A 25,714-nucleotide genomic window follows, 5' to 3' on the forward strand; every position below is an offset into this window, starting at 1 on the left:
AGTCATTTTGCGAAAATGACAGAGAAGTCGACTACTTCCGGTTTCGTTGGAAGTAAAAACCAACAAAGGAAACCCTTCATTTGGGCTATAAATAGAACAAATGGACGATACGAATGTTTTTAAACTATGTTTTCGGTTCTGCAGGGCAGGATTCAGAGCCGGGCCGAGGGAACTGCCCCCCACCCACCCCACCCAGTTGGCTGAGAAGTGGCATATACTTTTCAAAAGAATAATATTCTCTAACAATTTAGACCCAGAAACGCACAAAAGGCCACCATATCATACCGGCGGTTACATCTTCGTTGTAAACTGGTGCCCCCCAAACTCCGCCCAGTCAAATATTTCTGGATCCGGGCCTGTTTTATGCGAACATTTTTATTATGATCATAAGCTGCTTTACTTGCAGTCTTTGATATAGTTCCTAGGTTGCAAAAACAGGCAAGCATTTCCTTTTAAAAAGAAACTTTATTGTGCTTTGATACGGGCACCAACCAAAATGACACTTTTTGCAAATCCGACTCTTTGGATTATTTGCAATAAGTCTCAGTGTGATTTATACCCGTACCAACGCACAAAAAAAACATTCAATCCTAATGTTTACATTTTACATTCGCTTGCTACAAAAATTAGCGGTTGCTTTCAATGAGGATCGGAACGCCCACGTTCATTTCCTTATGTTTTACTTTTACCGTCAGAAAAAATAGTTATCATTCAGTGATCTTTTTGAAACTTCGTTGTCTAGATTTTGAAAGAAATTTTTGAACGATGACATTTTGGTTAATATGTTGTTTTTTTCATGAGTATGACGTCGCTCACGGAAAAAGGCCGTCCTTGTTATTATTACATCAATGTCGTTTACAGGAAAATGTTGTATGCATCATACCTGTTTTTATCACGATACACGAATATATGCTGCGCTATAGTACCTTTTTTTCATCTGATTATTTATGAAGTGTCTAGTTCTTGTGCGGATCTTACTCACCACTCTTCTCTGTAACAATACCAGCTTTAAAAAGTTTTCAGTTTGTTCTGGGATGATGAAAGTGTTGTTTTTGAAATACAACTTATGTTTTTTCCTTTTACGTTCAAATTTTTGCATTAAAAACACACACAGGTATTGTTTACGCATCTACGACCATATATTAAGGAGAAATGCGTAAAACACAGAGTAATTATAAACATAACGAAAAACAATTTTGAAAAATCAGACATAGACCCGCGGTTATATATTTAGTCTCTCAGGAAACTACCAGTCTCCTCAGACCTCGTTTGTTTTACTTGAACGTCACAACTACACATTTACAGGTCATATGGCGACTTTTCAGCTTTTAATGGTGGAGGAAGACCTCAGGTGTCCCTGTATGAATTATTTTGTAACGGGCGGACACCTGGGTAGAACCACCGACCTTCCGTAAGCCAGCTGGATGGCTTCCAAACATGAAAAATGTTCCGACGAGGGGCAAGCGAATTGAAGTCTGCGACCGTAATCACTCGGCCACGGAGACCCCTCTTGTCGCACACATTCTAGTGCTATAGATGACTTTATTTGCCTATCACTTTGATGGTGTATTATTTTGGTCAAAAGTAAACGGATACAACTAGGAATAACAATGTACATGCAGGTATAATTGTTTTACCTGTAGATACAATTTGACAACAATTTGATAACTCCAGGTACGAATAAGAATTATGCATTCAGGTTTGAATGTGTACCTGTAGATTTGAAATAAGACCTGCAGGCACAATTTCATACCTGTAGGTACAAAATGATACCAGTCTACGTTTAAAGTTTATACCTGCAGAATGTTGTTGCAGGTATAAAATGTACCTGCAGGTATACAAATTACACCTGCACGTACATTTCGGATTTGTACCTGATTGGTACAGTTTCATACATATAATACATATAATTACAAACATATATCTGTGGTTACAATTTTATACCTGCAGGAACATTTGTGAATTGTACCTGCAACTATATTTATATACCTGCAGGTAGATTGCATAAAATGTTATTAGCTTGTAGGCCTCTGACAGTTTGTAGCCCGTCAGTTTACCGGTCATTCGTTATGTCTGTCACTTTTTTGGACTTTCAATTCGCCAAAACGTACAGTCAACAGTCGGCCAGGTTGTCAGATATTAGATTCGCCTTTCAGTTTTACTAGATATTTATTCTTTAAATCAAATCTGAAATGTGTAGAAATGGTCAGTATGTCGGTTTATCAGTCATTTTTCCAGCCTCGTAAAGAGAAGAACTGCGCATCCTTGTACAATTAAAGGTCAAAAGCGATTTCGTTTTAATAAAGCTTGCCTCAGTTTAAAAATAGATAGTAAAATTAAAATTGAAGTGTTATCAACTACAAGTAGATTTACACAGAAGATGCATTTGTACTTGAAGATAACCTAAAGTACTCGCTTGAAATCGCTTTAATCAAAATTATCATTCATCTTTCAGCTACATGTGGCTCGCTTGAATTTGAGCAAGATACAGTGACGGAGGGAGGGGTTGCTACTCTCACTTACAAACCGTATAATATACATGCAGCCCGGTATTGGTATAGCGAGACGACTAATCTGACTCTCCTCTATGACAGTGGCAAATCTAACAATGATATCAAATATGCTGAAGCAGCACAAGGACGAACTTTCACTTTATCAATTAAAAGAGTAGTTCTAGCAGATACTGGGAATTATATTGTTAGATGTGATGAACGTGGAACTTACAGCGATCGAGCAACACTAAATGTCATAGGAGGTATGATTAAATAAATATATTCTACTACGCATTGATATTTTCCTCGCACACGATTCATATTAGGGCTTCCTTACTGTAAATTAAAAGAAACTGGTGACGGAGATATTTTACAACGGCACCGTGTAAAATGCACGGGGTTTCAAAACAACGTTACAAACATAGCAAAAATGCGTCAACAAAATTAATCTGAAAACGATATGAGCCGCACCATGAGAAAACTAACACTGGATCCATGCTGGTAACAAATGCACTATGTTGGTTTTCTGATTGTACGGCTCATATAATAATTCTTTTGCACAACAAATTATACCGACTAAAACACGGTATACTACAAAATGTATATGTTTTTTTTTTCATTTAAAGAGGTTGCACACTTTTTTCTTTTATCTAATATAAACTGGCATACGATGCACTACACTGCGATGGTAGATGTAATCAGGGAAACTATATTAAACAAGCCAAGATATAATGCAACAGATATCTTGAAAAGGTTATCAAAAGAACTCGCGTTTCTTTAAATAAAGGTTTTGTGCTAAAACCATAGTGCGATATGAAGTTTACACCCTGGACTTACTCAGTGAATTCTTAAAGCGAACTTAATATTTTGTACTTTTTTAATGTTTCCTAAAGCTTTTAATCTATGTTAAAAACAGAGACAGTCCTGTCAATCCTAAAAATGACCTGGCATTGGCTTGTATAGTAAATGTTTAATGGTATTCTGTTAGGGAATATGTTGATATTTAAGAATCTATGATGCCCAGCTGGCATCATTGAGGATTTTGAGAAATTCAAGATGGCGTCCAAGATGGCCGCCAAAAACAGAAAAAATATATCATTGGTGCAAGAAATAACTTACAAATTGCTATTTGCGGATTGATTGTACTTTAAATGTTTAAAACATATTTATATAAGTCAATCCAAGATGGCATCTAGGACGGCTTGAATTCAAAATGGCGGCTAAAATGGCCGCCCCTATTGCCTTTTTGGCGTATTGTATTAACATATCAAGTATGGTAATCAAATTTGTTGATATAAGAATCACGTGATCGAAATAATCTCTAAACCAAAATAAAGTTATGAATAATATGGGATAAAATTGAAGCAATTTTTGCTGTAAATCTAAAATATAGCCTATCATACTGCAACATAGATGTATTCTAAAACTACATAGATTTCAATCACAATTACTTCCTGAGTATCTAGAACACTTCAAGAAACTGAGACTTCTTATTTTCCTTAGTGTTTGTAATTACAGGATATCTATCATTATTGTCAACTACATAATAATTTAACAACTTTCATTAGTCATATGTTAGGCTTTGTTTAAATTTTACGTATTATCCTGGTAGGAAATTTATTCATGTTATTCAAAATATAACTTTTGTTTAGAGATTATTTTGATCATGTGATTTCCTACAGTGATTATGTTAAAGATGGGTTGTCATTCACGCAACCGCATTTTATTATCTTCAATACTTCTGATTGTGCCAAAGCTACAGTGGGTGCTACTGATTCAGGAACGAGTGTCTTCAGTACCTCTTACCTACACCAACCGTATTCACATGGGTCCATATTTGGCGTGTCTGCATGAAGGGCATGCTTCCATTTCCATTTACAATGCCTCTCTGCCGTGTCTGTTGTATGTCATTCTAACACGACTTAATTCATTTTCCTATTAAAGATAGAAGGTTGAAAGTTGTGTGTTATTTTACAACAATCACTATTCGGACGTCACAGTTATTACGTCATAGCGTCAAACGGCAATGAGGCGCGTTGAAAAAGAAACCAACAAAAAAAAAAACTGGCAAAAAATCGAAATAATATATCTCATTTAGTGATTTACTCTTGAATAAAATCAGTATGTGTCGTTCAGATGCGTATTATTATAATTCATTCGCATCTGAACTCCGAACAATGATTTTATTCAACTACAAATCACTGGATAAGATACATTATTTCTTAAATAACAACTCTTTCTCTCACAGGAGATCCCATAATTACAAGTAGTTCTAACACCACATAAAAGTATAACAACAGTACAAACGCATTTGTGTCATCTGATAGTCTTGCAACACCTGTGTGTTCTTCGTGAACCGCGTCAATCATTTGTAGAATCAATATTATATCTGCTTCTTTATGTTTAGATTTCAAGTCAACTCGATCAATATCTATTTCCTTTTGCATTTGTGTTGGAACATCTCCTTCGCCAGTGACAGTCAACATGTGATTGTTTGTACAGAACTGATGGAAGTATGAATCGTTGCACAGCTCTGAACAAATGTGTGATATCAGTTGTTGTTTGTTTTCAGTCACACCTAGTGTCACATTCTGAGATGGAAAAGCCATGTCACCATGGTGCTGATACATCATCGAATTCATGACAGAGCTTTTTTAATTACTACATTGGATTGTAACGTCATAATTATATGTACATGTATTATACGTCTATCTAAATATTTCAGAGGTGATTGGTGTATATTTCTGTATAGTAAATATTTATTGAATGGTGCTTATTGTATTTCAAAATTGTATTTTTTATTTGTATTTTATTTATGCCAGTGAAGAACTTTGATTCAGATAAGCTTAAAATCAAATTTTCTTGACAAACTGATATAAATCTTTCATTATCGTATGTAATTCCCTATAAATATAATCTTTTAAATCGCTATTATGTTGTGTTAGATATATCTATAATTGTGATCATGGGATCTCCTGTGAGAGATAGAGTTGTTATTGACATACAACAGACACGGTACAGAAGCATTATGGAATTGCGCGAGATTTACTGGAAGTCTATGCTGACTCTGGGTGTGACACTGTGGCAGGCTACTATGGCATTGACAAATCAAGGGTGATCAAGATGTTGCATGATGGTTATCTCTTAAAATCCTTGGGTAATATAACAGCTGACATCAATGACATTATAATAATGAATCAACAAGGTTTGTATCAGAATGTTATGGCCAACCAACTTCAAACGACATGTCTGTAACGCGAAAAAGGCTATGAGCAGCAAAAGTTGACAAGTCCAGCAAAACCATGACAGTACTAGCATATTTATAGGCCTGTAAATGGAAGCATGCTCTTCATGCAAACATCATGAAGTTGTTTTTCCTTCTAAAATCAAGTTTTCCGTTCAACTAGTATTGAGTATATAACATTATCTGGAACATTTTCATATGCCCGCAATTTTGTTAATTTGAGATAGTAAAGAAAAACCTGTGCTTTAAATGACAGAACGGCTTTTCATTTTCCTTGGTATGATTCTTCTCCTTGATGTCAGATTATATGACTATTTCACTGATCGTAAGTGCCAGTAGAAATATCCGGCTCGGGGGTAACTGTTTAGATGATTACAATGCTCCGAAGAGTTAACGAAAAACAATAAGCTGTGTGCCTAATAATACAGTCAATACCTACAACCAGTGCTTAATTCATTTTTGTATGCCGTACTCTTCGGATAACTTAAAGGAATAAAAAATATAAGCCACTCAGTTAAACCATACTCAGTCAATATCTATTACAGCAGATAAAACAGGTAAAAATGAGTTTTTACCTACGAGTAAATCTTCAAAACTAGGAAAAGATGGTTCTGGTGAACGATTTTGTTATAGTGTGCAAATCCCTGCCAAAGGCACACTGGTTTCACGTCCGCTACGAGAGCTAAAATTAATCTTTATTTGTACCAAGGTCTGGTGCTATTTGGTTTGCACAATCTTTATTGCTATTTTTTCTCTTTGCTTAATAGGGATATGAATATGTTCTATTTTTAAAGAAGAATCACACACAATCACGGTTCTTCTGTGTTTACCTGTTGTTTTTGTTACTTAAACAAAGTGCGTTTTCGCTATGCAATGAAAGCATGTAATATCGAAATTGTTAGAAAATAGCTGTTAATGTCTCGACCACAATTTAAAACAGTCTTACTCCAGAAGGCAGTTTACCTGCGGCATCACATATATCATATATCATACAACACTATTATGTGGTGCATGTAATATGAATGCAAATTAAAAAAATGTATTGTAAACACAATCTAATGACATAGTAACAAAGTGCGAGTGCTTATCTTGAAATCGATAGCTAGAGAGATGAAAATTTATCTTTCCACAGGCAAAACAATGAAAGCTATTTTATGATTCTATCTCGGCTTCAGCTTTAAGTCTGATGTCATATTTGAACTTGGCTGTTCCTTATTTCTGATGTTAGTCCACTGTCTTTCCCGAAAGGGATTATTTTAACCCCCGAGCACGCCGATTATTGTTCGATTATTCTTTATTGAGCTGAGCTATCAACGAAGAATCAAACGTATATAATACATATGGGCGCCTGCAAAAATCAATATAGGTATTTTGCTTTTTTACGTATGTAACTTTTTATATTTGCATTTTTGTCTACCTGAGGGAAATATTAATTAAACAAGGGCAAATCATTTTAAGACAAATGCAATGATTGTTGGAATGTATGTACGGTAAATGCTTTACTGAAGACAGTAATAGAATGGCACGATTAATAGAATAGAGCAAGTCTTTACCGACTAAATAACGTTCGGCATTAAAATCTCCCGCATACGGTGTTCCGTTAGGGCCAGCGCCTGCTCCCTATAAACGCAAAGCGCGAGGGCACGACGGTACGATGGCGAAGCGCGACAGTACTATGGCGAAGCGCGACAGTACGATGGTGACAACACGATAGTGCGATGTCGAAGCGCGACAGTACGATGGTGAGAGTCCGTCGTACTGTCGCGCTTCGCCATCTGATTTTCTGATTTTGGCGGCCATCTTGGACGCCATCATGAATTTCTCAAAATGCTCAATGATGCCAGCTTTTGTTTTCTTGGTTATAAGTGAAACATTTAAGATGTGACGTCACAAACATTACCATGCACGTGTGTTTTGTCGCTACGTTAAAAAGCGATAAAATGGGTATATTTTCTTTCAATTGTTTTTTTTTTTCAATTACAGCAATGAAACTTACGTCTCTATGAGTATCATATAAAGATCTTCGGCGCTATACAGAATTCGTTACTTTTGTTTTCAAAACGATGTAAATAAAAAAAGAAAAAACGACATTTGCATATTTTAAAATCGCACGCTGGTTTAATTAACAGGAAAACGGCTCGACATTTTTTCCCAAAATTTTATGTATTTCAAATTAAATTATTTATGATAAAATTTCAAAATAATGAGAACTTTTACCATCTAGTATTCTTTTAAATCACTGATTTTCGTCCAATATCCGACGAACAAAAAGTGACGTCAAAGTGTGCTCTTGGAAACAACGTGGGTATGGATTCGTAAGAATAAAAATATTCTATATACTTAAAAAGGCATGTAAGTTTAATATTGCCGTATAAATGTACTTGTATTTTCTCAATTCTTAATTGTTCTATAACTAAAATATTTCATAAATAAATTTTATAACTATTCTGTTTTCAGATCTTGTTTAATCTGGCAGAAAAATGTGCCGTCATGTACGCAATCAAGGTCATTTATAAATATTCCAATTTCTTCGTTTTTACGAAAAGAAAATTGTTTGAAAATTCTATTAGCTTAAAAACGTTAAAGCGGCATGCCTCCAGATAGTTCGACAACAAAAAATTTATTTTTTCAGATATCTTGAAATAAATGCGCTATATTTCTTAAGAAGGCTTTAAAACTTAATTACTGACAAACTTTATGTTACGGAAACACATGAGAATTTGCTGATTTTACTACATTTACGATGAAAATCGAAAAGCGTTTGTCACGCTTTTACTCCAGGTAAACTGTCTCGATTATAAATATCTATATTTTGAAGTCATTATTCACTACTTCAGCTTTAGCGCTATTGGTTACGACGACGGGAATATGTCTTTATTGCCGCGGCGGTCCGGGGTTCGATTCCCGACGCGGTCATCTTTTTTCTTGATTTGGAATTTTCAAAATATTTTAGAAACAAAAAATCATATTCTAATGTTCATAATATGGCCAAAACTTCAATTTGAAAGAAAGATTATGTTTTAGCCAAATCTGAAGGCATGCTGTTTAAAACTGAAAACATTAAAGAAGAGTCTCGAGCCCGCCCGCTTACCTCAGTAGGCAGAGCGCAGATCTACGGATCGCGGTTTCACGAGATTGAGCCCTGTGCGAAGGCGTACATTCTCCGTGACGATATAATAAAAGGCCGTGTCTGAAATCATTCGTCCTCCACCTCTAATTCATGAGGGGAAGTTGGAAGATACTTGGCGGTTAACAGATTTGTACTGGTACAGAATCCAGGAAGACTGGTTAGGTTAACTGCCCGCCGTTACATAACTGAAATAGAAAGAGTTTCAAATAAGCTTAGCTTTCTACTCAATCCTTCTTGCCTTAATTATGGAGAGTTTTATGTTGTAAATGTATATATATGAATAAAATAGTGTTAAACAAACTGAAATACTGTTGAAAAAACCAAGACAAACAAACAAAAGAAGAAGCTCATGACTACTGCGAGGTCACACGAACATGTGACATTACAGATTCATGTAAGTGTAGTGGTATTTAAAGACAACGTCTTGCAGAAAGACTTTTCCACAGGCGGTAAATATCTTTTTTCTTAAATGTAGTAGTGTTGACAATACCTTGTTTTCCTTTACAATTATAGTACTTTGCAGTGATAGGTGTTGGTATATAGAGGATTAGACTTTATATGTATGTACGTTTACCTCTGCTAGTAAGGGTTCGTACTTTACTTTGTTGAGCATCAGAAATGTCGCAGTTTTGATCATTTTGGTTTCAGTTCACTCTTATTAATACATTGATAAATAAAATTCAGACGTAGGCGTACATTTGTGATCAAAAACTTTTTCAAGCGGATGTTAATACTACGGTGGTATGTTTAGGACATGCATTTATTTATTTTTTAGATTAAATTATCTCGCGCGTACGACATCATATCTCGTGAACACGACATGTTAATTCGTGCGCAAGACATCTTATCTCGTGCTCTCAACAACTTATCTCGTGTGCAAGGCGCACGATATTTTTTTTATTTTAGAATTAGCATGGCGCACCGGCTTTCCACAGGCTCATTACCATGCTACTATAAACGAAACTCGCTTCCAAAACGATAAAAATGGAATTGCTAAAATATATACAAAACAAATAGCGCTGTCCCATTTAGTTATTTCATCACACTGAATCAGGCAAGCATGTAGTGTTTTTCCCAATGTTGAACAACAAAAAACAGACGGATTTCGGGAATGACGTCACACCGACACAATTTTAGTCATATAGCGACTTTCTAGCTTTTGATGATGGAGGAGACCCCATGTTCCCTTTTGTGCGTTATTTAAGGGAAGAGATAAAATGTCATGCGCAGGAGATAAGATGTCGTGGGCTCGAGATAATATGATTTAATCTAAAATGAATGTCCTTTTCATAAACATAACATTGCATAATACAGTGCTAATATCCTAAAAATATTAACACTGTAAAATTCGATCTTGTTTGTTGACAGGGAATTTTCTATAAAGAATAAAGACATTAAAAGTATGTCAACATTCAAATTATTTGCAACTTTTTTTCCAACAGGACGAAATGCTTCAATTGGCACATTGTCGTGACCGTGAGCTGGGCATACGCGCAATATTAACTGAGAAAGTCGGAAAATGTGCTAGAGTAACTAACAGGTCAAAAATAATAAACTCATTGTCATCATACTTTGATATGAAATGAAAATGTACTTTAGCAAATGTAATTTTAGTATACGTTTCAGCGCTGTTGTAAATGCACATATACGAGTAGCATTTCATTTCTACATTTCAAATTTTCTTAATTAAACTCCCGAGTTGTCGAAATTCAGGATACGACTGCTTGTGCAATTTCATTGTTACACTACACACTTAAATGTACTTGTAAAACATAAATCTGATAAGTTATACTTGTAGCTATATGTAGCGGGATAAAAGATGTTATTTATTTGTAAAATTTAAGCAAGTGTTTTTTTTTAACATATAGAAGTTCACTGCACGTCGGTGTAACAGTAAGGGATAGCATCGATATTGCGTGGAACAACCTATATCGAATATTTAATCAAATGCAATAATACAGTTTTCCCAGTTGCTAAGAAAATGAGTTAATGCAGATACTGCGTGTATTCTTTTCATTTTACAGTTGTTTTACAATAGTCATTTCTGATTTATTCTAAAAACAAAGTTTTGATATGCAAGACATTTTTCACTTTTGTTCAGAGGTTTATTCCACCGATATAATGATTATTTTCAGTAAAAGATGTTCTAAATAGAAAATAGACTAGAATTCTATATTACCGCCACATAGGAAGAAACCGATTGAAAACGGGCAAATTTTTAATGAATGTTGTCGAGGATGTACTTAAAAGTCCTTGTTAACGTGTTAGAATCGAAATACTATATCTCATTTATTGATTTGCTCTTGAATAAATCATTGTTTGTCGTTCAGATGCATATTATTATATCACTCGGGCTGCGCCCTCGTGATATAATTCCTTCGCATCTCAACTCCAAACAATGATTTATTCAACGACAAATCGCTGGATGAGATATATTATTTCTAAAACAAACAACACATAATACAAAAGTACTTAAAGCTCGATACTTTGGTATTTCTGTTAAATGCACATACATACAAACCGTAAGTTTTATGCGTTATATTTTGACGTCACTTTTCACTGACGAATATGTTTAATAAACCATTATTTAAAAAAAAACTGGATGATAAAAGTTCTTAACTTTTTAATATTCTATCAAACAAAAGTTTATCTTGAAAATATAAAAACTTGGCAAAACATTTTCGAGCCGTTTTTCCATTAATTATACGAGTGTTCCATTTTTTCAAAAAATCTAAAAAAGTGAGAATGTCGTTTTTCTTCATTTTTTTTTCCATCATTTTGAAAATAAAAGTGACAAATAATGTCTAGCGCCGTAGACCTTTGTATAACACATATAAAGATGTACGTTTCATCGCTGTAAATTAAAAAAAAAATAAATGAGAGAAAATAAACCGATTTTTAGCCGACTAGAGCACAAAGTCATTGTCCGGCGTCCATCGGCATGCGTCGTCCGTCGTCCGTCAACATTTGCCTTGTGAACACTCTAGAGGCCACAGTTGTGACCCAATCTATATGAAACTTAGTCAGAATGTAAGTCTTGATGATCTCTAGGTCAAGTTTGAAACTGGGTTCATATGGGATCAAAAACTAGGTCAGTAGGCTAGATCAAAAGAAAAGCTTGTGAACACTCTTGAGGCCACAGTTGTGACCCAATATTTATGAAACTTGGTCAGAATGTTTGTCTTGATGATTTCTAGGTCAAGATTGAATCTGGGTTGTGTGGGGTCAAAAGTTAGGTCACCAGGTCAAATCAAAGGAAAAGCTTGTGAACACTCTAGAGGTCACAGTTGTGACTCAATCTTTATCAAACTTGGTCAGAATGTTTGCCTTGATAATTTCTAGGTCAAGTTTGAAACTGAGTCATGGTGGGACAAAACTAGGCCACTAGGCGAGATCAATGGAAAATCTTGTCAACACTATAGACACCAGAATTTAAGTTTGAAACTCATGAGAATTAGTCAGATTGTTTGTCTTGATAATCTATAGGTCAATTTTGAATCCGGGTCATGTGGGGTCAAAAACTAGGCCACCCGGTCAAATCAAAGGAAAAGCTTGTGAACACTCAAGAGGCCACAGTTGTGACTCAGTCTTTATGAAAATTTGTCAGAATGCTTGTTTTGATGATTTCTAGGTTAAGTTTGAAACTGGATTATGTGGGGTCAAAAACTAGGTCAGTACGCCAGATAAAGGGAACAGTTTGTGAACACTCTAGAAGCCACAGTTCTAACCCAATATTTATGAAACTTGATCAGAATTTTTGTCTTGATGATTGCTAGGTCATGTTTGAAACCGGGTTATGTGGGATCAAAAACTAGGTCAGTAGGCTAGATCAAAGGAGAAGCTTGTGGACACTCTATAGTCCATAGTTGTGAACCAATATATATTAAACTTGGTCAGAATGTTTGTCGTGATATAGTCTAAGTTAAGTTTGAAACTGGAACATGTGGGGATAAAAAGTAGGTCAGTAGGCCAGATCAAAGGAAAAGCTTGTAAACACTCTAGAGGCCACAGTTTCGTCAAATCTTTTTGAAACTACGTCAGAGTGTTTGTTTTGATAATCTCTAGCTAAAGTTTGAATCTGGGTCATAAGGGGTCAAAATCTAGGTCACATGGTCAAATCAAAGGAAAAACTTATGAACACTCTGGAGGCAACAGTTGTGACCTATTTTTTATGAATGTTGGTTAGAAGTTTGCCTTAATTATCTCTAGGTCTAAAAACTAGGTCAGTAGACCAGATCAACTTTGGTGAGCGATATAGGGCCATCATGGCCCTCTTGTTTATCGTTTTTTTTTTTTTTTTAACGCGGCGCGAAAACAGACGTTCATGGTTATGTTTGCGACGTCACGGCTAAAAAGTTGCACTTATAACCAAGAAAACAGTTATACATTCATGCCGTGGATAACTTCTGCTTTAATATCATATCAAAACCATAGCGTGTTCTAAAAAATACAAAGTGTTATTTCCCCGTACAGCCTTCACTAAGGATGTATCAAACATAAATAACAAGATCGGTCGAAATGCATAATTGACAAATGAACTAACAAACCGTATGTACCATCATATGCAGAGGTACTGTGAACAAAACACAGGGTCTGAATACAGACTACCCTGTAAGTTGTAAAGTATTCAAATATTAATGATAATTTTCCGATTGCAAGCTTTTTCATTAACATTTTCTCGTATAAACTGTCAAGAATTTAAAAAAAATATATTTCGATTATCTTTTAGAAAGTCAGACAGACTGTGGAAGTCTTACAGTTAAAGCAAATACTTTGGCAGAGGGAGAAATCGCTAGATTAGAGTTTACAATACACCCAGGCAGACAGATAAAATGGGAAAAGAAAATAAACTCGACTTTTCAGCAGTTGTTCAATGGCGGTGATTATTACATGCCAAAGTATGGGGAGAAAACAACAGTACACAACCTTTTGATTTACAACAGTGATTACAGTCATAGTGGCGAATACAGAGTGAATTGTGATCCCGCAGTGTCAAATACAGTGTATCTGAATATTGGTAAATAATTTCTTTTTTCAATACTTGTGAATTAAGGGCGTTCCTATGCTATTTGTAGTATACAAACGTTAAATGGTTGAATTTACATTTATGAAAATGTTTATAACTGAGGGATGGTGGGGTGAGGGTTGCACTGCTTTGTATTATTAGAATTTGGACAATAAGTCATAGCTTCTCTTGTGCCAACTTATAACTACTAAGTAATTAAAATGAATGTATTGGTCCGCTTAATATACGTCATAGACAGAGGATTTCATTAATGCACTTAAGGCAACTTCTACTGTAACACTTATATGTAAAGTCAGCTAATTTCTCTTCCCATTTTGTTTTGGGTTTAACGCCGTTTTAACAGTATTTCAGTAACGCAACGGCGGGCAGGTAACCTAGCCAGTGTTCCTGGATTCTGTACTGATAAAAACCTTTTCTCCGTAAGTAACTGCCAACCTCCTCACATGAATCAGAGGTGGAGGACGAATGATTTCATACACAATTTTTTCATTAAATCGTAACGGAGAGCATACGCCCCGCCCGGTTCCGTTTAAATATAAGTGTAAGTTTACCTAAGTTGTCTCAGAGACAGTGTAATGTATTTTAAAATCCGTGAACTAACATCTTTCTTTACTGACAGATACATAGTTGTATAAAATTGTAAGAACAATATCAAGGTAACTGTAAAATGTTTCTTAGTCGACTTGTTTATCCAATTGCAAAATTCATTTATTTTTGACCATTTCATTTGCTGCTTTTGTACATAGACTGGTTCATAATATTTGAAAAAAAATCTTTTTAGTTAGTCGCGTAGTGTACGACTGTTGAGCATTTCATCTTTATTACACAGATGCATGCTTTGCTTCATTTGTAAGCAACAACGTTTTATATAGAGGATACTTTTTGGTTTCACTGTAAGAATATTCTACTAACTGAACACCAGATGTAATATTTTTCACTAGTGGCGCAACACAAGCAGAATGGTATGAATTTGGTGTTCACGAGAGAAAAATCATACGTTTTTACTTGCTAAACAAACATATTTTCTTTTTATTGCATGCATTTTTATAATCATTACCAGACCATACACATTTTTACTGCACAACATCAACACAGTGCGTGGCGTTACAATGTGTAAAGAGTGTTGGAAAAAAGTTCTACAAAATGTACATTTTTCTTTTACATTTTGATATGGTAGGGCGAATATTTTAATGTATAATGGGCATTTGTGTACATCTATGTCCTACATGAAGTATAGTTTCAGTATAGATATTCGATCATTAGTCGCCAACTACACAATATTAGTCGCGACGATACACTCGAGGACGTTAAAAACGCCTCATCCATATATGGCAATTACATCTTGCAACATATATTCAAGTTTATGTATAGGGCGGCTTGACACATAAAGTATGTGCTCTTCACCACTGTACCTATGAGTCGTGCAACATAAAACAGGGTGGAGTATTGGTCTATAAAATATAGTTTTTCATGAAAATAAAACAAGGGGGAGTGTTGTTTTATAAAATTTAGTTTATCTTAGTGCAGACTGTGATATTATTTAATTTTAGTTACCAGTTTTATGGGTAATAACAGTTGAAATTAATATCTATATTTTTTAGTTTCTGTAGAAAATAAGACAGGGGGGAGTGTTGTTGATTAAACCGTAACGTATAACACAATACATAAATAATAGTCCATTTATCTTTTAAAATATTTTAGCCATGTGCACAGACACTATGAAAACTTAAACACCAGTCTGCTGTACTAAAACACATGTCCGAGAAACGAATGTAACCCATGTAGCCTGTTGTATTCTTGAATCTTACAATATTTACATAAATATTTCATCCCAGCCCTAATTAAATAGTTAAAAAATGAAATGGCACATACCTCTGAACAGTTTCCAAAGACATTTTTACTTCTAAATTCCTATATCATCACATTCAGTCCATTTCTATAATGTATCCTTTCTTGGCGGATTATATCCGAACATGACTACACTACGGCGCAGTGTTCACAGGGGCATCATGTACATTTCACAGTCTAAATAGACATTTCTAAAGAAATTTTGACTATAACAATTAGAGCAAATAGCAATGAAATTATAATAATACCATTCAATTCATAATACTTTACATAAACTTGGATCATTTCTATCGTCTGCTACGTATACCGGAAGGCACGGAGTGTAGCTTTCCTGCCGTACCACAACCGTATTTCAGTATGAGTAAACTGTATACTGACCTAGGGGTCTATATGAAAATTTTACAAATATCTTTAGGAAATGAACATTATGATAAGAAAACCGACTGATGCAAAATGTAATAGTCTGTATTAGAAAATTAGCTGTACAAGTACTATTTAAGACATAACTGAATACTGGATCAGGTATTATAACCGTTCATTATCACTTATAAATCACCGGCTATCGAATTGTGACGATAATCAATGTATTCTGGTACAAAATTAATGAAGAATTAAGAAGAATAGTGAAATTTTTACATTATCGGCTGATATGATACAGAGTTAGAATGAATATAGAAAAACAAAACAACCTACAATCTTATTTTGTCTTTATTTTTTTCTTCCGATTATATGATAAAATTCAGTCAGTCACAGTGATTGCATTCGCATTTCTGCCGCTAGAAACTATATAGTTGCAGAAGCATGACTACCATATGATACATTCTACCTTGTATGAAAGTAAAAACAAAACAACAAAAATAATAGACATAATGTGTTATGAACTAACCAAAACTGTTATCAATACATTTATAAATTATTATGTTCAAGGGTAGAACGTTTTATACATATGTTAGTACCCGGTACAGGCCCACTCTCTCAGCAGAAAACCTTTTTTTAGCCTTCACCAAGAGATTACGCGGGACTTTTATAACATTCTATGTTTATGTATAGGACGGCTTGACACATAAAGTATGTGCTCTTCACCACTGTACCTATGAGTCGTGCAACATCAAGTTGTAATAATGAAATGAATGAACTAGCACGCAGAAAAGTGCCATTCAAATATTCCACATGAAAATGCAAACACAACTAGCCGTGTCCAACAGTCCATTTCTATAATGTATCCTTTCTTGGCGGATTATAAAAAGTAAATGATAAAAACAAAATAAGCTTATATGCTGTTTTTTTACATTCATTCTAATCTGTATCATATCAGCCTATGATGTGCATCAATATAAGTACCTATATAGTAATGGGGCTTTGCATAACACGGGTCAAAGGGGGAATAGAGGTCGAGCTCCCAGATGATAGGTATACCGCTGACCGTTTCGTACTGAAGACCATCCGAAGGCGGTACCCCAACGTATACACGATCCTTTACACTATGCATCTGGTGGTACGGTGGCTGGGATACGGAAGCGCCGTGGTTTTGCAGTTAGGGTGCTCGAGCCTAGGAACAAAGGGGGGAAAGGGTTGCAATGGTGATGATGTTCCATACGGTCTAGCAGTTTTTATCCCAGAATATATAACACAGACAATACGTCTATTTTCCGAATCTTTCAACAGTTAGGTCATGACGTCATCATGTTTCAACGTCATATTATAAGGGTTGAGAGTTACTGATCAGCCGTGAAAATATTTAAGTTAAACGTAGATATATTTTCACAGAGTTTGTGGGCCTTCTTTTGGGAGGGTTTATTTAAGAAATACCCAAATCTAATCCTACTTTCTTTGAATACTCAAAGAAATTGTTTCTTAATCTACAACTGGGGTTTCAATCCGATTCCGTTCTATGTTATTTCTATTATGTAAAGTAAAATTGCTCGGGTAGTGGTTATTATTTTACCTGTTCTGGGTTTGCAGGGTTCTAGAAAGACAAATCTCTTGTTTCAAGTGTATTCTGGGTTTTGTTGTTGTTGCAAACTGCGGGTTTTAAACGTGGCTTTCCCTGTCGGATATTCTTCCTTGTTTTTTTGGTAATAGCTTATCCTGGATTACATCATTAATCCTCTTCCTCTGGTGCATATAATAGGGGTAGGTACTTGAATACAGAATACGGGTGCATTATACGAGAGCGACGATAACGAAAAACGCCCACCGTTACATAGCCGGGATACAGTTGGTAAACGACGTTAAACCCTAAACAAAACCTTGTTGAATTTTTCCCTAGAAAGACTAGTAACCTTCAGTTATTGACTTAAAGTTTAATCGTTGTTGTTTGTATCAGTTTGACACAGAAAAGCTTTCATTTCTCCAAGCAGTGGGAGAACTATCACAGAATTACTGTTAGAAAACGACGTTAAACCCAAAACAGGTCAAAAATTGAAAGTACCTTAAAATTATCGTCTGGAATCGTGTTTGGTTTATTTCATCTCCACATATAACAGTTATTCATTTCTCCTAGTAGTAAAGATGGTTGGTCAAGAAAACAATATTCTTAATAAATCTTATAGCTTGAGTGTTGGCAAAAAAGCATATTTTTCGCTATATTCCTATGAAGCAAGTAAGTCCTCAGCCGTGTACAATTATAAAAGAGGTTCTATCAGTGAAGAACAATCTTTCTCTAACGATATGATTGGGTATTTAGATTCATATAACGCAAAAAAACAGAAATAAATATATTAAGGGAGAATGTATGCGAACAGGCTAACAATGCATTAAGTTTAAAAACCATCTTAGATAATATAGACTCCTATGAAAAAGTTAACATGATGAATCTAGCCATTGAGTTACTAGATAGACGTATCGGTAATTGTGAAAGAGAATTATCAGCTTGTAAGCTGTCGAATAATGGTATAGTACACAATTTCACAAATTTGTATATTAATAACAATTTAACTAAAATACTTGGTAAGGGTCCCAACTTCATACCTACCAGAACAAACACTAACCAAGTTATAAAGGAACAAATAAAAACTGATATATATCAAGGTATCAAAAAGTTTACCCACACAAAACAGGATAACTTCACGAATAATAGCATTTTAAAGCTTGGTTTGCATAACCCTTCTATACCCAGGGACGTATACGAATACTGTATAGATATTTTAGATCACATGAATACCATGAGTACAGAGGTTGATTTTAATTACCCTAGAAAGAGCAATGTGTCTAATGCTGAATATAAAGCACTCATTTCTTTGGCTAAAAGAGAAGACATCATTGCTAATGTTGCAGATAAGAATCTTGGCATTAGCATAAACAACACATCATGGTACATCAGTGAATACAATAGACAGTTAAGTGACAGTAACGTGTACCAACCAATTGAAGTAAATAACATAAGTTCTCTTTTGGATTTAGGAGTCGCGGATTTAAATAATATATACAATAAATATAAATTCACAGTCGCTAATGAATTATTTGATACTCAAATTCTCATTTACCGTAGTAGAGGCAATATAAAAATCCCAACCTTGAATATTTTACCCAAAGTACATAAGGTAAAGGACGACCCTAGTGTTGGAAATGAACACTTATTGAAAGGCAGACCGATAATAAATGGTTTTGCTACCTTGAATACTGAACCATCCAAAATGCTTGGGCATATGTACAGAGGCTACTTCAAAGACATTTTGAATTTCTTTTTTACATCCGGTTACAAGGCACCTGTTGTGCATAGCTCTATGGAAGTAGTAAACCGATTAAAGTCAATATATCTTGACACAGACCATCTAGATAAAGTTTTCTTTGTCACTTTTGATGTGGCTTCTTTATATACATCTATAAGTAATACCACTATTTTCAATACTATCGATCATTTGAGTCGACTATTAGATTTAGACGATAGTATTCGGTATCTCATGCACGATCTGTATGCATTCATTAAACGTTATGCAATCTTCAACGCCATGGAGGACAGGTGTTTCCTGCAAAAATCTGGTCTGACTATGGGGAGCTATGACTCTTTTGACGGAGCAAATCTGGCACTTCTATTGTGTGAGCTGAAATTGATAAATTCACCTATAACAGATAAAATAATAGAATTTTTCCGGTTTGTTGACGTTGGTTGTGTCATTTTGTACTGTGAATTATTATTCAACTTTACAATATTACACACTGTATTAGATCAATTGCAAACATCATATGAAACAGACAGAGCTAATACAAAACATAACTGAGCCAATATGAGAAAAACAGGGCCAATACGAAAAAACAGGGCCAATACGGAATTCAAGCATTTTGATTGGTTCAAAAGAGAGGGCCAATACGGAGAAGCCACTTCCGTTTGATTTTTAAATGACGCCATTTTGTTTTACATCAGAGTTATAGATTACATTTTTTTTTCACATTTTGATAAAAAAAAGTCATCCAACATGTTTGAATTTAATAACCAAGTATGACTGAGCGGGATGTACGTCTTCGGAGATTACAACGGTACTTTCGCTTATTCGGTATTGTGTAAAATGCAAGTGTTTCCTGTCAGAAATTCTAGCAGTTGTCAAGGAAAATAATAAGAAAATATGGAAACTCAGATTAATTAAAAGGATGAGACTTATCTTTAACAGACATTTTGATAGTGTGGACTATTTGTGCAATGATAAATAGCGATTCAAGTGCTGGAAAGTGGATGAATAAATTGGCGAACAAGAGTGTCAGTTGTGAACTGCAAACAATTTCGGATAAGAATTAAACGAGGCATGGGACTATATAATATGTGCTTGATTGGTTGTATTATCTTGATCAACACATATGTGTATAATTTTGTGTCTCGTTGCTTGCAGCCTAAAAGGAAACGACTTTTAAAGCAGTTTTTTATCACAGTTCAAATGGTATGGTACTCGCTAAAGAAAATAAATAGGAATTCCAAAAAATAAGGTATGTTCTAGTTACTCTTGATTTTGTCGCATTAAAAGTATCTTTCAAAATTATTCTCAAGTACCTACATACAACTCATTCTGTTTTACTGGCGAAAATGATCATGATTTCTAAAATACGTCTAAACTGTAAACAACTTGTCAAAGAATGACACGATTTTTCACCTGAACGTGCATAGCTGTCATAAGGTAACTCACAGAGTTCTTATACTGTTACCGCCAACAGTTGAAAGTTGAATAATAATATTATCATTAATCAAGCGATTTCATATTGGCCTAGTTATTTGTCCTCGGGCAGTCGTATTGGCCCTCGGCCTACGGCCTCGGGCCAATACGACTACCCTTGGACAAATAACAAGGCCAATATGAAATTGCTTGATTAATAACATTATATTACAAGAATTAAACACATGTATTAAGTATATTGTTGAAATATACCCCCCGGAGTTAGAAATAGAATTCACAGTCAACAGAATGGTGGCTAATTTTTTAGATTTGAGTTTTAGCATCGGTTTCAACACCATTTTAAATGGACAAATTTATTTTCACGTCTACCAGAAATAACGCAATAAGTACGCCTACACTCATTTTGAGAGTAACCATCCACAAGGTGTGCGTAAAGGCATTATTGTTACAGAATGCCATAGATATGCTAGAAACTCAGTCAATGAATTAGAATATATGCACATGGTCAGTTTGTTTAGAATTAGGTTACACAGATGTGGTTATCCTAGTAATAAATTTATCCATAAACATATGTTAAATTTTAACGGTGTTTCTATGAGTTATAAGGACCAGAAACGGTTGTCTCAGTATAGGAAAAGAGGTTATAATACAAGATATTGTCCAGTTACTTTTAACAGGCTGGACGGCAGACATCTCATTGCGAAAAAGCTTTTAAATAGAGCTAACCATGCTACAGAGTACAAATGAAAAATAAGACCTTATTACTGACAAATAGGAAACTCCACAAGAAAATGAGGAATTATATTGACAGAGCAAATAACTTGTTTAATCAGTAGTACTTGATAGGGTACAGGAACAGAGTACAGATAATGCCACACACTAGTAGATTCTGACAGTTAATAATGCTGTAGTATTAGACGATACCATGTAATTCTAAGGCGGTGCCCAGCTGTTTTTCATGGTAATTGTCTTTTGGCTGGCATTTCGGCGTCATGAACTGCAAGTTACACTCCCGTAATTGTTAATACCATATATTTTCGCTCTAAATACATTGACTGTGATTATTTGATTAGTGGCTGGCCTCGAACGCCTGTCTGATTACGGTGACTTGATAATCGGCGGAGTTTTTTCTGACGTTCCAGAGTTACTCAGGTGTTTGTAAACTGCTTCAGTATTTCCACGAGATGTCTTTATATGATTTCAGTACGTTTCGATACATCTCTGCTTGGTTTCATTCGTTTAAAGGCAAAATCATGGTCACTTATATCCGGTGGTGACGCACACTGTGTATAACTGGGAATGAGAGCTTGCGGACATGTTGACAGATTCAGGTATATGGTAGTTTAATACAACGTGCGGTTGTTTCCGGCAGCTGTTCACTGTTTGTTTCTGATTGGATGGTACTGTATGTTTTAATTCTTAATTTATTAACTAAAAATTTTGATTAGATACTAACATTTGACGCTTGTCCGAGTTTTTTGGTAGACATACTCCGTTATGTGTGTTTATAGCGGATGATGGCATAACCTTTTTGAGCCTGCTACGTTGTGTGTGGTTGTGGCGGGTGGTGACGTGGCACGTTGTATGTGGTTGTGGCAGGTGATGACATAACATTTTGGTTTGGGCATTTAAATAACTGTTTTTAATAAGTTAAGGGTGTTACATGACTTGCACGCACACTGTTTTACGGTAGTGACTGGGAGGCATGTGGTTCTAAGGCGGTGCCCAACTGTTTTTCAATGCAGTTATCAATTATCACTTGACTGGCTTCATGGATTGTTTGTTTACACTCCCGTATTTGATAATACCATGTATTTTCACTCCAAATACATTAACTGAAAATATTTGATTAGATACTAACTTCGGATGCTTGTCTGATTACAGTGGCTTGGTAATCGACGGTTTTTTTTCTAACGTTCCGGAGTTAATCAGGTGTTTGTAGGTTATGTCTTTATTTCCACGGGGTGTCGATGTGTGGTTTTGGTGCGTTTCGATTCCTCTCTGCTTGGTTTCATTCATTTGGAGACAGGGTCATGGGTGCTTACATCCAGTAATGACGCACACTGTGTATAACTGAGAATGGGAGCATGCGGACATGTTTATATTTTTAGGTATATGGAAGTTTAATACAACGTACGGTTATTTCCGGCTACTGTTCACTGTTGGATTCTGATTAGACGGTACATGTATGCTTTAGTTCTTAATATATTAACAAAAAATTTTTGATTAGTTACTGACTTTTGATGTTTGTCTGATTTTTTTGGGGCCTGCTACGTTTTATGTGTAGTTGTTACGGGTGGTGGCATAGCATTTTGATTGGATGGTTTTTTGGCAGGGGTCTGGGCTAATGGATGATCTAGAGGCGTTTGGTCGGTGAGATTGTTTTAGTATTAGATATTCTGTTCGGGATTCGGTCGAAAATTTGATACGAGCTCAAAATTCGAAATTTAATTTACATGGTTCTATGGCGGTGCCCAGGAGGTTTCACTCTGTGTGTTAAGGTAAGTATCTCGCATTGTCACAGTTTGGTGAGGATTATTGTTGTTGTCTGGGGGTTAGAATATGGCTTGGTGTGACTTCGGATTTCGGGTATGGTCCCGCCGCCTGAGTTGTTTTGTGGGTCCAATAGGACAGACAGTTGTTTGGTGAAATTTTGAGCAAAATTACGAGGTAATTTTCCTCGACTATATATAGCGACTTTCAAAGATAATACGTCATATGCGGAACGTGAATCAATCTTAGTTGATTACACAGACTAATAATACCTATTTAAATTTTAATCAAATTTGTCATTAGGCATGGATTGGGTCAAGGACATAACAAGAATGCTTCTTAGTAGTAAGGTGCACCATTCTTATAATCACATGGATATAAGGATGGATAGATTGCTTGTAGACTCGGAAGATGTTTTTTGGATGGCAAACATCAGCCGTTTTGATCTGAAACAAGTGCAAGTAACAAATAACACATATAAAATATTTTTGGGAACAGAAGGCAGATTAGATGATCATCACAATTACTACAAATACTTTTGTCTTATCATCTACGATATTCAAAGTGATTGCACGGTTAGACTGACAGCCACCTTCAATAAAGATCTAGCTAGGTTCTTACACAAAATGAATAATGATTTAAGACAAATTGGTTTAAAAAAATCTCCATAATCACTTTTTCATGGAAGATATTAACTTTGAAGAAGACATGTGAACAGTTTTGCTTGGGATTTTCTTCGGATTCGGGCCGGATAGGCAAGGAGCGTTGCGCGCGCGTAAAGGCCTTAACTTGCCATTAATTCTTCGCAAGGGAATTTATCTGGTAGTGTTTCCGGGGAGTTCATCGGGCTACTGTTTGTGCATGTCAGGATGTGTTGATACATAACATTCGGAATTAACCAAACTGTTTTTATACAGTTGGACACGGCTGGTTGTGTTTGCATTGTCATGTGGAATATTTGAAAGGCACTTTTTTGCGTGCCAGTTCATTCATTTCATTTTTACAACTTGATGTTGCACGACTCATAGGTACAGTGGTGAAGAGCACATACATTATGTGTCAAGCCGCCCTATACATAAACATAAAACGCCTCATCCATATATGGCAATTACATCTTGCAACATATATTCAAGTATTTTTATATTCAATTATCATTTTTCATTAAAGCTGATCCGATATGTTGGTTTCCTTCGTGATATTGGTCCGTTGTCTCCTGTGCGCGTGTAGCTCGTACTGTAAAATTCATATTATTATATAAATTGTTAAAATGCGGATGACCATTTGGAGTAGTTATCCTTAAATGTTACGCTTTGCGAATTTTAACCAAACTGCAGGGTTAAAAAACTAATGTATATTTTAATCATACAATGCCTCGGCGATATATGACCATTTTGTGTCGATTCGCCGTAAAACCCAACTCACTCACTCACTTAATCATACAATGTAGACATATCATTCTCCTTTCCAGTTCCAACTCCCCCAACTGTTCCAGAATTCTCAGGGAATGAGAGCATACCCGAGTGTAAAGAATGTATACTAGCAGAACTGAATGTACCGGTAAACGTGGAATGTTTTGTGAGGGGAGGAACAGAGCCAGTAGTACTAAACATGTTTAAGGATGGGAATATTATCTCAAATGTGAACAAATCCATTACTGGCAGCAAAAATGGAGTTAATATCTACCATGCAAGGCACATATTTATTCCTAGTAAAATGGACTTTGATGTCGTGTTTACCTGCACTGTAAAGAATCCAGCGCTTAGGGTCGAATTAGTCATGTCTGCACCATTATACATAAGAGGTATGCAAAAATATATAAAATAAAACATGCATGAAACTCTAAAAAGAAACATATAATGAAATGTTGCTAAATCTCATAATAACCACGCGAGGTCTCGTTATCAAGTATATCAGGTTTACAATCCTCATGTTCACATGATTTTGTGATCTCAGGTGTGTTTGAGTTTGAAATCTTAATAATAATTTTACTAAAACTTCAATATAAATTCTAATATGGCTGTCTCTGTTAAAACACACTTACGCTAGAATGACGTCACATTAACGTGCGGTGACGTCAATATATTTGTTGCGACAAAGAAAGAGAGCTACTATATTTTATCTACTGTTTTATATTAAGGGCATATTAGAATCGAAATAAGTGTTTTAACACTATTTATACACACGGGCGGTAATACGTCGTAGAAATAATTTCACGAGGGCTGCGCCCTCGTGAAATTATTACACCCGACGTATAACCGCCCATCATGCTTAAATAGTGTTTAAACATTCTTTTGCTATAAATTATTTCTTAAATGCCAAATGAGACTGACCATCAATTATAGTTATGAACTGAAAATTCAGTTTTAAACATGCAATTCA

At 35.3% G+C, this 25,714-nt stretch overlaps 2 protein-coding genes across 6 annotated transcripts in view; both read left to right on the forward strand.

Annotated features, from left to right (window-relative positions):
• LOC123561860 (serine/threonine-protein kinase 11-interacting protein-like) overlaps window positions 1–25,714 on the forward strand; it is a 208,017-nt gene that overhangs the window by 129,473 nt on the left and 52,830 nt on the right. The window lies entirely within an intron of this gene.
• Window positions 1–25,714, forward strand: part of LOC123561858 (titin-like) — a 39,052-nt gene that overhangs the window by 1,567 nt on the left and 11,771 nt on the right. For 3 of the 5 annotated variants that reach the window (XM_053552826.1, XM_053552824.1, XM_053552825.1), the window contains exons 2-4: window positions 2,456–2,755; window positions 13,596–13,883; window positions 24,804–25,136. In XM_053552826.1, coding sequence (XP_053408801.1) covers window positions 2,456–2,755; window positions 13,596–13,883; window positions 24,804–25,136 — 921 coding nt within the window. The remainder of the gene's footprint in view (window positions 1–2,455; window positions 2,756–13,595; window positions 13,884–24,803; window positions 25,137–25,714) is intronic. The other 2 variants (XM_053552828.1, XM_053552827.1) reach the window with 2 other exon arrangements.

This window comes from Mercenaria mercenaria, chromosome 10, assembly GCF_021730395.1.
Source record: "Mercenaria mercenaria strain notata chromosome 10, MADL_Memer_1, whole genome shotgun sequence".
NCBI classification, from domain to species: Eukaryota; Metazoa; Mollusca; class Bivalvia; order Venerida; family Veneridae; genus Mercenaria; species Mercenaria mercenaria.